We start from the raw sequence: 16013 nt of genomic DNA, 5'->3' as shown, positions 1-16013 counted from the left end.
GTCAGCAGCTGGGGGTGGGGTTACCGTGACCATCAAGACGAACAGAAACTTGTGACCGCCATTTTTGCTCTCGCTTGTAATCTCCGTCTGTACAAATAAAGGCGAGCCACGCGATCACGTTGGATCCGCCGTGTTTGGATGCCGATGTAGGTCCGCAAAGCCATGAACATCAATAGCAAAGCAACGTCCGCCATTGTTTATTGGTGTGTTTGTGTTTGGCGCCACCACGCTAACGTTACTGGGAAAGATGAGACGTATACAGTGACGTAAGACCTGGCTCTGTGCTGGCTCTTTAGCCTGTGGAAAAGCAAACCGGTTCTTTGGAGGCTCATCAGTCGAACCAACTCCGAACCGGCACTAGCTCTAGCTCTGAACCAGCACCTGGTTCTTGTTGGTGGAAAAGGGTTATCGAGTGACCATCGGGTTCTTGGTCACCTCCCTGACTAAGGCCCTTCTCCCCCAAACTCTCAGTTTGGCCAGGCGGCCAGCTCTAGGAAGAGTCCAGGTGGTTCCAAACTTCTTCCATTTACGGATGATGAAGGCCACTGTGCTCATTGGGACCTTCAATGCTGCAGAAATTTTTCTGTACCCTTCCCCAGATCTGTGCCTTGATACAATCCTGTCTCGGAGGTCTACAGACAATTCCTTGGACTTCATGGCATCCTGTTTCCACTGATCATCCTTGAGATTTTTCTACAAGTTGATTTGAGTCCAACTGTGGTAAATTCAGTTGATTGGACATGATTTGGAAAGACACACACCTGTCTTTATAAGGTCCCACAGTTAACAGTGCATGTCAGAGCACAAACCAGTGTGACATGCACTGAGCTCAATTTTGAGTGTCATGGCAAAGGCTGTGAATACTTATATACATGTGATATATATATATATATATATATATATATATATACACATATATATATATATATATATATATATATATATATATATATATATATATATATATACATTTGCAATGATTTTCATTATGGGGTATTGTTTGTAGAATTGAGTAAAATAATGAATTTTGGAATAAGGCTGTAACATAACAAAATGTGGAAAAAGTGAAGCACTGTGAATACTTTCCGGATGCACTGTGTGTGTATATATATATATATATATATATATATATATATATATATACACACACACATACATACATACACACACACACACACGCATACATACAGTATATACCAATCAGCCACAACATTAAAACCACCTGCCTAATATTGTGCAAGTCCCCCTCATGCCGCCTAAACAGTGCCAACCCGCATCTCAGAACACCATTTTTATTTCATACAACAATAATAATGAACTGGTGTATTCTGAATTTAGATCTTAACATTAGCATAAAGCAGGTCCACCTGTCATTGCTTATGAACAGACATTATAAGACATCTGTATGCCCTCATGCCCAAACTGGGGTTCTCCTTTGCCTTATATGATCTAAAATAGAGGTATATTAAATCTGATTTCAGGCATACAATAAGAAGTAAAACATTCCCTCATTTTACTTGACATCAGATCTGCATAATTGGACAGACAGAAAACATTTACTCAATTAATCCATTTTAATGAATCAATCATAATATTTGAGATTGCCATTTGCCTACATGTTCCAAATTGCTAAATTCCTGTTGTTGTTGCAAATGACCAAAAAGAAGTCAAATAATCAATGGGATAATTTGAATCTTTTTGTTCGCATTGTTCACATTAAAAACAGTTAGCAATACAGAGTTATACTGTTTCTTTAAGAATATCATTCACACAATGATGTTACAGAAGCATTGTACACCTTTACAATAATCATGTTGTTTAACAACAATTTACACAAACCAATATTTTATACAAAAATAAAATTCCAGTATTGTTTTTTTCTCTCTTTGAATAGTTATTTCCAAAATCGTTCATAATTTAATATTTAGTGAAGTACATATTTACAACTCTTTCCATCAATACCCTTAACTCCTGTTGTGCAGATTTTGGCAGCTCACAACTTTCAATAAGGCTATTTTTCCTTTTGTCGTATAACAAGCAACTAATGATAAAAGAAACAGAGAGCAGCAGAAACGTTCCACTAACTTTACAGTATGGTTCCAAGTTGGTTATTTTGGGGTGAACCAACTACTACGTTCTCGGGACGTTCGTTTAAGGTTTTAGAACCATAAAATAACATTAACTGAACGTTTTGGGAAACAAACATTGTTAGTTGGGTACTTAGCAAACTGCACAACAACAAACAAGCTTGACAATAAGCTTATAGGCCCACTGATATTCGTGCTGCTAAACTGGGGGATGCTCATGAGTCACTCATTAATTTTTTAACATAAAAGGATAACAAAAGTAAAAATGGTGGATGCCAATGTCAAAATATAGTGTGCTCTTAAATCTCCAGCATCATTCTCCTCTTCCTCATAATCCATCTCGTAGTAGTCGTCAGAGTCATCCTCGGTATCTGAAAAGCCACTCCCGGCGTATTTGTCGTTAAAGCAGAAGTTCCTCATGCTAACTTTGACATACTCGCATATAGTTCTCTCCTCACCGTCGCAAACGCAAGTATCCAGCAGCTGGGCTTTTGGAATGAAGCGCATGTTCGTGATGACCCGCCGGCAATCATCCGAGCACTGCTCTCCTCCAAACAGTTTCCTGCAGTGATAAAGATATTCCCGCATGGCCGTGCTGCACTCTGGATCCGTCTCGCACTGTTTGCGGGCTTCAGTGCAGCCCGTGTGGCTGGTTCTGGGCATGCAGGGTTCGATGGCTCGCTTGGTGATCTTGCATAAAGTGTCTGAGGCACACTCGCAGTCTTCCAGTGCCGGGCCGTTCACAGTGAGGTTGAGCTGAACGATAGAAGAAATGCAGTGGCTGGGACATTTCGTCTTGTCGCCGTTAATAACCGGATCGCACGCGTGCAGATACTGGGTATAAGCGTAGTGACACTCCTGCTCTCCTTGGCACTTCATAATGGCCTGCCAGCAAATCAAACGCTGGTTGTGTGTTGGGGATGCAGTGGATGAACGACTAAAACATATTAAAGCACAGCCGATGGACAACAACGATATCTGCAGCCATGAGTCGACTGCAAAGTTGACAGATTTGGCCATTTCTCGAAGTGCCACGCGCAACAGATGGAAAATGAACTTATTAGGTCAAGGGGTTTCCATTTGTTTATGTGTACAATAACACCCACAACGTTTCTCTAACAGACACTTTGAGGCGAATAATTCCCCTTGTTCCATGCCAGCAGTCTAAACGCGATTTGTTGACCACTTTAGGGAGCTAAGAGTGGACATGTGTTACTTCAATATCCACAGAAACGTGCCTCGGCGTTCTTCCATAGACAAACCGAATTCTCTTTCACAAAAACTCGTAGCGTGATGGAATGCATCACAGATTCAAAACGTGCAACAACATCTGCGCGAGTCTTCATTCCACAGATCTTGAATACGGGTCTCCTACTTCACAGATTAATCAGCAATTCCCAAAAGCTATCTTTTAGTGTCTTCATTAGGTTAAAAAGCGCACTTATCTGACTCCGGCGGTTGCAATGCACTGAGACGTCCTCCTACTTTTTCTGTGCCCAGATCTCTGAAATATGCATGAAGCCTACTATTGGTCCGATTACTTGATGTGATTTCTGACGTCACTTCCATGGTGGCGGTTAGAACTTAATGAAGGTAGAGACTGGAGAATGTGGAGATGGTGCAGGACCGTAATTTGACTTGATAAAGCATCAACCCACTTCAACAATTGCACAGAGGTAGAATATTTTGGCTTTCAAAGTGCATTGCATGTCACATCCGATGCTTCCATACCTGTATTCAGCTGTGAATAATTGTTTATTATTTTCACTTGTTTTTTTTATTTTATTTTTTTATGCATACAAACAATACAAAGATAACAATCATAATATACACTTCTGTAACAAAATTGTAAATAAAACTGTACAAATATAACAACAATATGTACAGTGTCATCTAAAACAAAGAAGAAAATAACAATAAATGAAAAATAGAAGATACAAAAACAAAAACAACAACAAAAAAAAAAAATAAAAATAAAAGAAATCAAGAGGGTGAGATATGTTATACATCACTTAGAGCAGGCCTAAATAAATTAAGGTCATTACAAGTTAAAAATGTTTTTAACGCCTTCTTATTTACTGAGGACGAGATGGTGTTAAGGTACATTTCAAACTCTTTCAAAAAAACAATAAAGATTGGTTTGTTGTTGGTGAATTTACATTTATGGATATAAAATTTGACAATAAAAAAAATTAAATTAGTTACAAAGCAGGTTTTTTTTTTAATGGGATCAGAATCAAAGTATCCAAAAATAATGTATTTAAAAGTTACTGATATATCTTGCTGAGTATTGTCTTTAATAAAAGTTTCAATATTCTCCCATAGTCGTTTAGTATAGAAACAGGACCAAAATAAATGATAAACAGTTTCAGTGTGAACTTGGCAAAATATTATTTTCACTTGTACTACTTATAGAGATTGCTAATGTGACGTCATCGTGACGTTTTACCAGTGGTGAACGCAAAGCATTTTGGGAATCCACGGCACAAACAGTAGGCGCCAGACTTGATTGCATGGAGGGAAGAACGCAGTGTTCAAGATGCCGTCTACCTGCTGCGTTATAAACTGCAATATTCGTTCTCACGATAGAAGTGGCATAAAGCTTAAGAACGGAAAATCCTTTTATCGTTTTCCAGCGTGGAAAAATAATAGTACAAGCCACGTTTCAGAGGTGACAAAAAGTCGACGAATGGCATGGATAGCAGCAGTAAGGAGGCCCAAGATTACCTTCGATAACACTCCACCACACATGATGGTGTGTTCAAAGCATTTTCACAAAGGTAAGTTACTACTTTCTGTAAATGTTATGTTGTGGGCAAATAACCAGCGTGTTTTGTTTGATTTAGCCAGACCATTAGATTTGACGTTAGGCCAATGTTAACTGTTAACTAGCATGAAATGGCTAGAAAATGTTGTACATCTAGGCTACATAGCAATTTATTTGGTGACTGTTTGCAGGCAAACCTGCCTATGAATTGTTGGAGTGTGATCCTGACTGGGCCCCTTCTCTGTACCTCGGCCATACTGAGGTCAAAGCTACGAACACAGACCGGTTCAAGCGGTTTAGGAGAAGAGCGACGAGGTCACAACAACAGCATCGCCAGGCACTGACCACACTGGTCCTGAGGCTGAGTTGGAAGCTCACATGAATCAACCCCCATCGCCAGGCACTGACCACACTGGTCCTGAGGCTGAGTTGGATAATGCAGCACCTTTATACCCAGGTAAATAGTAAAATAATACAATATATGTTGCCCCCTGTGTATATCTAATCTGGATTACTTTGGATTAAAGGTTGTGATATGACACAATTTATTTTTACACCTGCAACTGAGATGGAAGGTCCCGTGAATCCACCCCCATCGCCGGGCACTGATATTAAAGAAAGTGTTGCCCTTGTGGGTGCTACACTGAAAATACCTGCCTTCACCAGGGGCCACAGACCAGGAAGTTAGCTCATGTCAGGATCCACGTGGAGCGAGTGATCGGGTGTATGCGCTCTAAGTTTAACATATTAAATGACACAATACGTCTGGGATTTGGGGTGCCTTGAGAGGTGGAGGATAAGACTTAGCTGGATATAATTTTGGTTTGGGAGTGCTGTGCTTTGACCAATATGTGTCCAAGTATTGTTGTGAAGCCGTCGTGTTAGAATTATACACCATGCTCACATCTAATATGTAAATATGTTTTTTTTTTTCAAAAGATTTTGTAATGTCACTTCTCACATGTAATGATTTTTAGCCATCTCTGTAAATAAAATACACAAAGACTGAATGAAATTCTGCCTCCTTTGTCTGTATTAAGGAAGAATTGTGCAAAATCGGTGTTATTTGGTTGCAAACACAATTACATAACTTAAATAGTAGTAACAACCAACTTAATTTCAGTTTCTTTACATATGTAACGTAAATAAATTTAGATGAATACATTTACATTATAAATAGACCATAGAAAAGATAACTGGAAATGTATGAGGTAGGTTGTGGGTGATAAGTCAAAAACATGTGCATGTATGCACTTAACACTTAATATCATGTAGTCGTGTGTATATATATATATATACACGACTACATGATATTAAGTGTTAGTGCATACATGCACATGTCTGTGGGTATACAGGTGAAACTCGAAAAATTAGAATATCGTGCAAAAGTTCATTAATTTCAGTAATTCAACTTAAAAGGTGAAACTAATATATATATAGACTCATTACAAGCAAAGTAAAATATTTCAAGCCTTTCTTTGATATAATTTTGATGATTATGGCTTACAGCTTATGAAAACCCCAAATTCAGAATCTCAGAAAATTAGAATATTGTGAAAAGGTTCAGTATTGTAGGCTCAAAGTGTCACACTCTAATCAGCTAAACACCTGCAAAGGGTTCCTGAGCCTTTAAATGGTCTCTCAGTCTGGTTCAGTTGAATTCACAATCATGGGGAAGACTGCTGACCTGACAGTTGTGCAGAAAACCATCATTGACACCCTCCACAAGGAGGGAAAGCCTCAAAAGGTAATTGCAAAAGAAGTTGGATGTTCTCAAAGTGCTGTATCAAAGCACATTAATAGAAAGTTAAGTGGAAGGAAAAGGTGGAAGAAAAGTTGCACAAGCAGCAGGGATGACCGTAGCCTGGAGAGGATTGTCAGGAAAAGGCCATTCAAATGTGTGGGGAGCTTCACAAGGAGTGGACTGAGGCTGGAGTTACTGCATCAAGAGCCACCACACACAGGCGGGTCCTGGACATGGGCTTCAAATGTCAAACGTCTTACCTGGGTTAAAGAAAAAAGAACTGGTCTGTTGCTCAGTGGTCCAAAGTCCTCTTTTCTGATGAGAGCAAATTTTGCATCTCATTTGGAAACCAAGGTCCCAGAGTCTGGAGGAAGAATGGAGAGGCACACAATCCAACATGCTTGAAGTCCAGTGTGAAGTTTCCACAGTCTGTGTTGGTTTGGGGAGCCATGTCATCAGGCTGGTGTTGGTCCACTGTGCTTTATTAAGTCCAGAGTCAATGCAGCCGTCTACCGGGACATTTTAGAGCACTTCATGCTTCCTTCAGCAGACAAGCTTTATGGAGATGCTGACTTCATTTTCCAGCAGGACTTGGCACCTGCCCACACTGCCAAAAGTACCAAACCTGGTTCAATGACCATGGTATTACTGTGCTTGATTGGCCAGCAAACTCGCCTGACCTGAACCCCATAGAGAATCTATGGGGCATTGCTAAGAGAAAGATGAGAGACATGAGACCAAACAATGCAGAAGAGCTGAAGGCCGCTATTGAAGCATCTTGGTCTTCCATAACACCTCAGCAGTGCCACAGGCTGATAGCATCCATGCCACGCGCATTGAGGCAGTAATTAATGCAAAAGGGGCCCAAACCAAGTACTGAGTACATATGCATGATTATACTTTTCAGAGGGCCGACATTTCTGTATTTAAAATCCTTTTTTTTATTGATTTCATGTAATATTCTAATTTTCTGAGATTCTGAATTTGGGGTTTTCATAAGCTGTAAGCCATAATCATCAAAATTATATCAAATAAAGGCTTGAAATATCTTACTTTGCTTGTAATGAGTCTATATAATATATTAGTTTCACCTTTTAAGTTGAATTACTGAAATTAATGAACTTTTGCACGATATTCTAATTTTTCGAGTTTCACCTGTATATATGGGTGCTGGAAGTTGGGCAACAGGTTGATGTCCCCTGACCAGTCACTATGCTCGTAAGGATCCAGTCCTTTGATTCCCTTTATTTTCTCGTCATACCTCGTCTTTGCATTAGGATTTAGTTTTAGGCGGTATGGTCCGACAATGTTTTCTTTAGACCGCTGCATTTTGTAGGATTATATTCTGTTTTTCACGCTAATTTTTTATTATTTTCATGCCAGAACAGCCTGCTATGCGATGCCAGCCCATGTAAACGGGCCAAACATACCCATAATCCTTTGCGTTCTGATGACGTTGCCGCCCATTTGGTCACATGTCTTAGCAATCTCTATTGTACAGCCTTATAGACCTCTGCATATTTTAAGAGGTTTGTGTTTTAAATTAAGCTATGTCACTCATTAAAGTATGTGGAGAACTTTCTTATGTGGAAACATGATGAATTTATACAAAGCAACAAAAATGTTTTGGTTTCAGGTTAGCTTTGCAAAAACTGTTAAAGGAATAGGTCACCCAAAAATTACAATTATTTACATCTACTTGCATCTAGCCAATATTCGGGTCCAGAATAAAAAAATGGTGCATTGTGTTGTGTTCCTACACACCCGAGAATCAATTTAATTTTGGTGTCAATTACAATGTTTACAATTTTTGGATATGGACATGGGATAGACATGAGCTACACCTGAGGTGAAGATTTTCAGTGAATAATGACTTAAATTTTGGTCTGTTCTTCACACAAAAACTATCGTGTGGCTTCAGAAGACTTGGAATATAGTGCACAAGTCATATGAAGTTCTTTTTGGAGCTTCACAGATGTGGTGCGTAATGATTCTTAAGAAAACAAAGCATTCTGGTTCGGCAAAACATGACAGTGAGTAAACAATGACAATTTTCATTTATGTGTGAAATATCTCATTAATTTGTTATATATCAACCTGATAAAAAAATTTAATTGCACATTGATTTTTGTTTCATTGTGTTTTTACATAAGTCCATAATAAGTTTACAGTAGTATTTGCTATGGTGATTGAGAGAGCTGGATTTACCTGTTTAGATAATATTATTTTTTGAAAGATTACATTTGTATTTGTAGATTTACAGTATTTGAAATTGTCACTACTACATTTTTATGCTTAAAATGGTTTATCCCCAGTGGGCCTCAAACAGATCCAATTACAGTTAATAAGCATTTGGCCAAAAGTCAAGACCTATTGACCCATGCTTCTTAATTCCAAACCCAGTGCACTCAGCCCATAAGGTGTTAACTGTGTTGTCATGCCCTGTGCTTAACATTTGGTCTGCTGTAAGGTTCAGGATTGCAAAGGCAATCCTTTGAACCTCTCTAGTTGGTTTGACTCCCTATAGAGCAAGAGATCAGCTGTTAAAACACATATCTTCTTTCCTTCTTTTCACCCTCCAAAACATCCCCTTCCCCTCATTACATCTTCCACACCATTATGCAAAGCCCTGGCTCATTAATACTCAACATTCTGATGGCAAAACATGCATACACACATGGTATTGCCAATAAAGATGTACTAGCAACAAGAGCAGCTACTAACAATAGATTTGAATTTTGAGCAGTTTACCAAGTTATATACTGTATATCATAGTAAAATATATTGGGTATATAACATCTTAAACACATAGTAAACAGTGGTGACTTCGGTACTAGCTCATGTACAAGTGTTTATGGAAAAATCTCCCAGTGACTGATTATGGTCATCACCTGAGAAGAGACCATTTGTGGAGAACAGAGCAGACTGTGTTATCCATGGGACATTGACCCTATCACGCTGCTGCACTCAAACCACAAAGTTCGGACAAAGTTCTGGCAGCTGGCCAAAAATACCCCTTACCCCACCCCCACCTTTCAACATTTTCTCCTTTTCCCAGTTAGAGAGATTAGATGGCCCATCTGGGAGGAATAGTAAACCAGTAATGAAGCACATACATTTTTAACAATGAAGACATCTTTTGTTGTAGTTTTGTGTTGTTTTTTATTGTTTTGTATGTGAATATCTCCTTCGGTTTCCAAGGCAATAGTGTTTATGATAATATCAGAATCTCAGATAAATAAAATTATTCAGAGTGATGTAGCGCCATGTTGAATTTTTGGCAGGAATACAAAGGAGGCTTTGAGGGACAGACTTACTTCTCTTCAATGCGTTGCAGCCTACTGTTTTTTACATTGGTGCTGATCGATGAAACATAAAAAAAAAAACATCTTTCTAAAATATTTTCATTAGACAAAAGATAGACGTCGTCTACAGTAGGACCTTTATACAGTGCATGCCATTGTACAGACTTTAAGTATATCCCTCTCAGATTAATTTCCTTTCCCTTCAAAACAATAAATAATAATAGATATAGATGTACCTGAAAAGAATCAATTGCAGGTATCTCCTCACAAAGAGGAAAGCAAATTGACAATTTTCAGATTTGGGAATGGGAACTTATCAGGGCAAGCTTGTTTTAGACTCATATGCTCCCATTATATAAAAAACATAGACTAAAATGCAGTTACGATCAAGCCAAAAAAAATAATAATAATTGGCAGACCGGCCTATGTGTTTCAATGTTTTATGGTTACATTTAACTAAATTATACTTGTTTTCTATCTAGAGCATCTGTGTTGTGTCTTCTGATAACTGTGTTGCCTGGCCTGTCTGCAACTGATAGTTAGATGACATACTGTGAGGTTGCAAATGTTATCTTTTTATTCAGGAGGATATGAAAGTGTAAAACTAATCCTGGATTAGTGCTCTCATGTTTTTCGCATCATGTTTTAAATCAAGTACCTTCTAAATACACAAAACTGACACAACACAGAGATGTAAGTGGTCTCCCAACATAACAAGAAAACAGACTCTAGCAACACCTGTCCAGAACTGCTCTGTTTAGGGCTCCACTCCTCACAATGGATGAAATTGTTCAATCTGGTCAGACAGCTACGGCAAGATGTTGGCATTTCCTTTTCTTATAGAGAAAAGTGCTGTAAAATGTATTCTCTCTATGGACCTGTATTTCGTTATCTGCTGAAAAAGCCCAGACTTTGCGATCAGGGAAAAACTAAAACTTTTAATGGAAAGACCTGGAACAAAGATTTGTCCTTAAGACTTCTAGAAAAACTAGAATGTGGGAGAGATATTTAGAGGAAATTATTCTGCTCTTCACAGACATCTGTCTTGTTTTATAAAGGCTGGAGCATAGGATGCAGCTGACATAGTCTGAATCATTTCAGTGTTGGAGACAGGCCATAACTGAAGTAGGCCAAATTTTCCCTCGCTCAGATGAAGGCTGAGGCATGAACAGACAGCTGCTCTCTGTATTTCATAGCTTACTAGGACAGAGGAAAAACTACATAGTAGTCATTAGTTAATTATCTTATTTTGTACTGTAATATGATCGTTTCTACTCTCAAAAAGTACTAAAGAAAAGTAACAAAGAAAATAAGCGAACATGATGTAGCATAATTTGCAATGCAAACTCTTCCAAGAAGACATATACTGTACTATGTAAAATGGCATTTCTTTTTCCTTTTGAAACAACTGGTTTGTGCACCCAGTTGCCCACAGTGACAATAAGTCATAACTCTAGAATTGGAATGCTGAGTTTTGGAGAGGACACACAGCATTCTCAGTTCTCATAAAACGTCTCAGTCTCTCCGTCTCCACCACTGTCACATATGATTACACACACTCAAGCCTCATTGCCAAAAATGTATTCATCAGGACCTCCCTTGTCAAGAAGCTTTCAAAGGCACAGAGTTTGCACACTATGATATAAGTTAGTTGCCAAAACGGCCTGGCTCCACCAGTCCCGCTTTTTCTTTTTGCTTTAATGGAAACAGCTGTTGACTGTCTCTCCATTTCTTTTGCATGCCTGTGTTTATTTAACCATCTGGCTTCTTTTGTGTATCTTAAGCAAATGTTTCTGAAAGAGCTGTTGAAGTTATTTCCAGGAACTTTATTGGGAAGACCCTCTCTTAAGCTCTCAATATTACAACCATCTGTTGAACCATTCTGAGCATAAATGTTTTATTTTTCTCATGTAGAGTCCAAGGATTGCTATGTCATGTTGATATTTTGACTATCAAAATGATCCTTTTTGTGTAAAAGGTCATACCAAAGTAGCCTAATCTTTGGTCAGACACAAACGCTGAAACTTAGTGCTCGAGCACTAATGCACGCAGCCGATGGGTAAACATAAATCAACACAGTTTACATACTTTTGGCATGTGAAACTAAAGTTTGCATCTTTCTGTCTGTAATCGCACACATAATATGATGATTATATTGAATATAAAATGAATAATATTAATAGTTAATTAAAGAAAGGGGCATTACATGAACTTGAGCTTATGGTTCGCCATTACTAGATCTCATTCTAGTGCTGAATGCTGAGGAGTCTAGCATACAGCCTCCGGAGGACTGGTCCAGGAAGGACACAGCCTAACTAGGCTGCAGCCTTCCATTTGAGAAGCACCCTAAGCATTTGCATCAAAATCAAAGTATACTTTGGGCTTAAGACTTACACTGACATCTGGTGGCATGGATGCAGCATCAGTCAACTACAATAGCTTTCAGTTACAGATGTAAAAAAATCACTATTCACATTCAGCCATGATTAATTTAATACATGAGTGAAAGTGTCCAATAGAAGTGTGGTTACTGAGATTTAGTGAGTAGTATTCGGCTGGGCATGTGATCATAACATGACAGCCCCCATGAGGGGACCGTCTCCATGTAAAATAAAACAGCTTTTGGTTACTGAGTCTTTATCTCTCATAAGTGGTCATGAATTTACACATATGTTTCAAAATTACAATTTCATTTATAAAGGTGCACTCAGTAATTTTTGTCTTTGTGTCATCTTGGACTTATAATGACACCTAGCGGCTTGGACGCAACATCATTTAAAATCAATAGATTTCAGTTTCAGATGACATATTTAGTATTTACAGTCAGCCATAATTACTTCAATAAGACAAGTGTCAAATAACAGGGCGATTACTGAGATTAAATGAGTAGTATTCAGCTGGTCATGTGATTCTAACATGGCTGGCCCCATGTGAGGACCCTCTCAATGTAGAATAAAACAGCTTTTATAAGGTTACTGAAATGACTGGAGTCTTCATTTTATGTGAGTGCTCACGATTTCATACATATAGTATTTTGCTAAATTAAAATCATTTTAACTGAGTTAAACTTATTTAATGAGGAAAAAATGACTGAATGCACCTTTAATTGTGTGTGGTCCATGGCTTATACATATTTACTCACAGATCCACTAATATAGCATATAGTTGCAGCCCATCTCATATAGGATGGAAGGGTGAAAAATATTCGGCATATTTAGGGACCCATCCTGTATTGTGATGGGACATAACAGTGGCTCAAATCCAGTCCCTTTGTTTTTCTTCTCAGAGTTAAGGCTGATTGACCTGACAGGAAAATCCATACTTATAGCCTAAATTCACATATCTCCTGAAGAAGAGAATATAGAAGAGGTGAAATATTAGAAGAGGTGAGGGAATATTTGCAAGAAAGTTAAAAAATGGAAAAGCCTAATACATGACCTCAACTCTGGTTAACTTGGATGTCTCCATGTTCTCATAAGCATGTACTTTTTGGAGGTAAATATGGAATCACTACGTGTCACAATGACAACATCAAAATTTAACCGTCAAAATGATCTAAATCAGCACTGCTATTAGGTGAACTTTAAATTCCATTAGCCCATTGGTTATTTTACAAGTTATATTCCATGCAAGAATTTAGAACGTTATAATAACTGATATTTTCAGTTTGTCAGAAAACAGTGCAGTGTGTTGGACTTTATATGGAAACACTGATGAATTCTAAACTTTATCATTGGCAACCAACGTTATTACTGCATCCATGTGGATTGCCAACACATACAAAATGCCAGTATTTACTTTTTTCTACAAGAGTGGCAATAGATTTTTCCTAACAGAGTAGAATTTGTTCCATGTGGGTTGTGACATCATAGCTCCTATATCCCACAAAAGTTTGACCCATTAAGCCTCTGTGTGCTTGATGATTAGAAGAGAATTCATGGTGGTTCTACGTAGATCTCTTGCTCTTTCATTCTTGTACATTTACTTTATATTCTTGTAGTCTTTCTTCTTTGTTCAGGGAAATGACTTACAGCTGTGATCTCAACTGTGAACTTACAACAGAGAAAACAAACCTTAAAGGAATAAAAAAATTCCTGTGAAAATCTGACATCCATTACACATTCATGAGCGCTATAAGATAAGCTTGTTTACAGTGGTATGCATGTTCACACAAGAACTTGCAGTGTTTTTAGTGCTGTGAATGAGCCTCTCCCAACATTTTGACAGAAAAATTAAATTTCAGGATTTTTCTCACCAAAACCTATTGTATGTCTTCAGAAGGCTTGGGATATTATGCTTGAGCAGCATGGACTTGTTTTATGATAATTTGGGTACTTTTTTAATTTTATAGTGAGGCACAATTTACTACCCTAGCATTTGAAAGGCAGACCAAGATAATTAAAGCATCTTTTTTGGGAAGTTAAAACAACGTTTTAACAACAATGTCTTTTTCATTAGGGTCGTGTTTTTGTTGATTTGTTTGGGGTGGGGATGTATGATGTAAATAAGGGCTCTGTTGCCCATTGTCTCCTGTATCTCTCCTTTCTTTCCCTCCCCCCTCTGATTATCATCTCGACTGGAAAGTTCCCACGAGGCCTGAATGTTTTACTGTTAGCCAATCAGTGGTATGAAGGCAGGGCAGTGTGAATGATCCTTTGTCCCATGTATGGAGGGCTGGAGAGAGGGGAGGAGAGTGGAATTGTTTGGGCCTTGAGCTCACCATGGCCCAGATGACAGAGAGTTTCTGAATAGGATAGACTGAACAAGAAATGTTTTCATATTTCATAGTGTATATGTTAGTTCATTGTTTGATCATTACAATATTGCTATGGAATGTGTTTTAAAAAAGAACCTGTTACTTTAAAAGAAAGGAATGCACAATTCAATTTAGGAAATACAATTCTTCAAATGGAATATAAGACAATTAGTAATAAAAGTGTTTAGTAAAAGCTTCAAGCACCACAAGGTTGATATGTATTATTCTTAGTCAAGTAATACCTGACATGAGTGTTCATAGCAAAACATCATTACAGATAATCTCAGAGAACTGAAAATACTCGACTTATAGGGTTGATCAAATTTACAGAGACTCCTCTGAGATCTTCTCAAACTGATCTACCATCTGTATCAGCTAAGGTCTTATTTTGTCTTTCTTTATCTCCTGCACTGCTATTGCACAAAAACGTTGACAGCAGCATACCATGGTAAGATAAATGTCATCACTAGCTCTTAGAAATCTCTTTATGTATGTGTGTATCTGTGGAGATGAGTTATACTCAGTGCCTTAATTTCCCATATGTGCATTTATGCTGTGCATTTGGAATTTAGTTCATGCTTTCATTACAGTCTCATTAATACAGATTTAGAGAGGAGGGACAGTTGAGTAAAGGTAAATGTCAAAAGAGACTATCCTCTCTGATGATATCATGGGGGTAAGTCTGTTAAAAGACAAACAGCCGCTCACACACATATGCATAAACAGAGGAGAATAGAGAACATGGCTGAGGGCCTTACCGCAATATCTAAATATTGACTGTACAACTTGTAATCATGTTTGGTCTGCGGACAGGGTGAAAATAAACACCACTGTGTGTGTATATGCAGTATGTGTGCGTGTTCTCTCATCCTATTATAGAAGCAGTGCATGAATGCATATGTGCATTTTTAATGTTTAGAACAATCCAAATTCAACATGCACAAATCGTTAAAAGGATTTGCAGACTATATCAAGGCCTAACATACCATACTTGACATTGAAATGTGTGATTTTAAGCATATGGAGTATATCAAAGTGGTCCTTTGCATTGTAATTGCTTGGCTTCAACACATTCTGATACAAAATTTTTGTGTGGGTAGTCTCAGGAAAGGGTAGATATTTTGCCACTGATGTAATGTCAGATTTGCAAAATTTCATCCTTGTCAATATACAGTGAATCAGGAAAATATTCAGACCCCCTTAAATTTTTCACTCTTTGTTATATTGCAGCCATTTGCTAAAATCATTTAAGTTCATTTTTTTTCATCATTATTGTACACACAGCACCCCATATTTACAGAAAAACACAGAACTGTTGACATTTTTGCACATTTATTAAAAAAGAAAAACTGAA

At 38.0% G+C, this 16013-nt stretch overlaps 1 protein-coding gene across 1 annotated transcript; it reads right to left on the bottom strand.

Moving 5' to 3' along the window:
* Positions 1 to 1378: 1378 nt before the first annotated feature.
* Positions 1379 to 3579, bottom strand: LOC127631104 (growth arrest-specific protein 1-like). The gene has a single exon (XM_052109090.1). The coding sequence runs from the start codon at positions 3105 to 3107 to the stop codon at positions 2325 to 2327; it is 783 nt and encodes a 260-aa protein (XP_051965050.1). The 5' UTR covers positions 3108 to 3579; the 3' UTR covers positions 1379 to 2324.
* Positions 3580 to 16013: the final 12434 nt, after the last annotated feature.

This window comes from Xyrauchen texanus, chromosome 3, assembly GCF_025860055.1.
Source record: "Xyrauchen texanus isolate HMW12.3.18 chromosome 3, RBS_HiC_50CHRs, whole genome shotgun sequence".
Taxonomy (NCBI): domain Eukaryota; kingdom Metazoa; phylum Chordata; class Actinopteri; order Cypriniformes; family Catostomidae; genus Xyrauchen; species Xyrauchen texanus.
The sequence above is the reverse complement of the archived record's forward strand: the minus strand, read 5'-3'. Positions and strand labels throughout refer to the sequence as shown.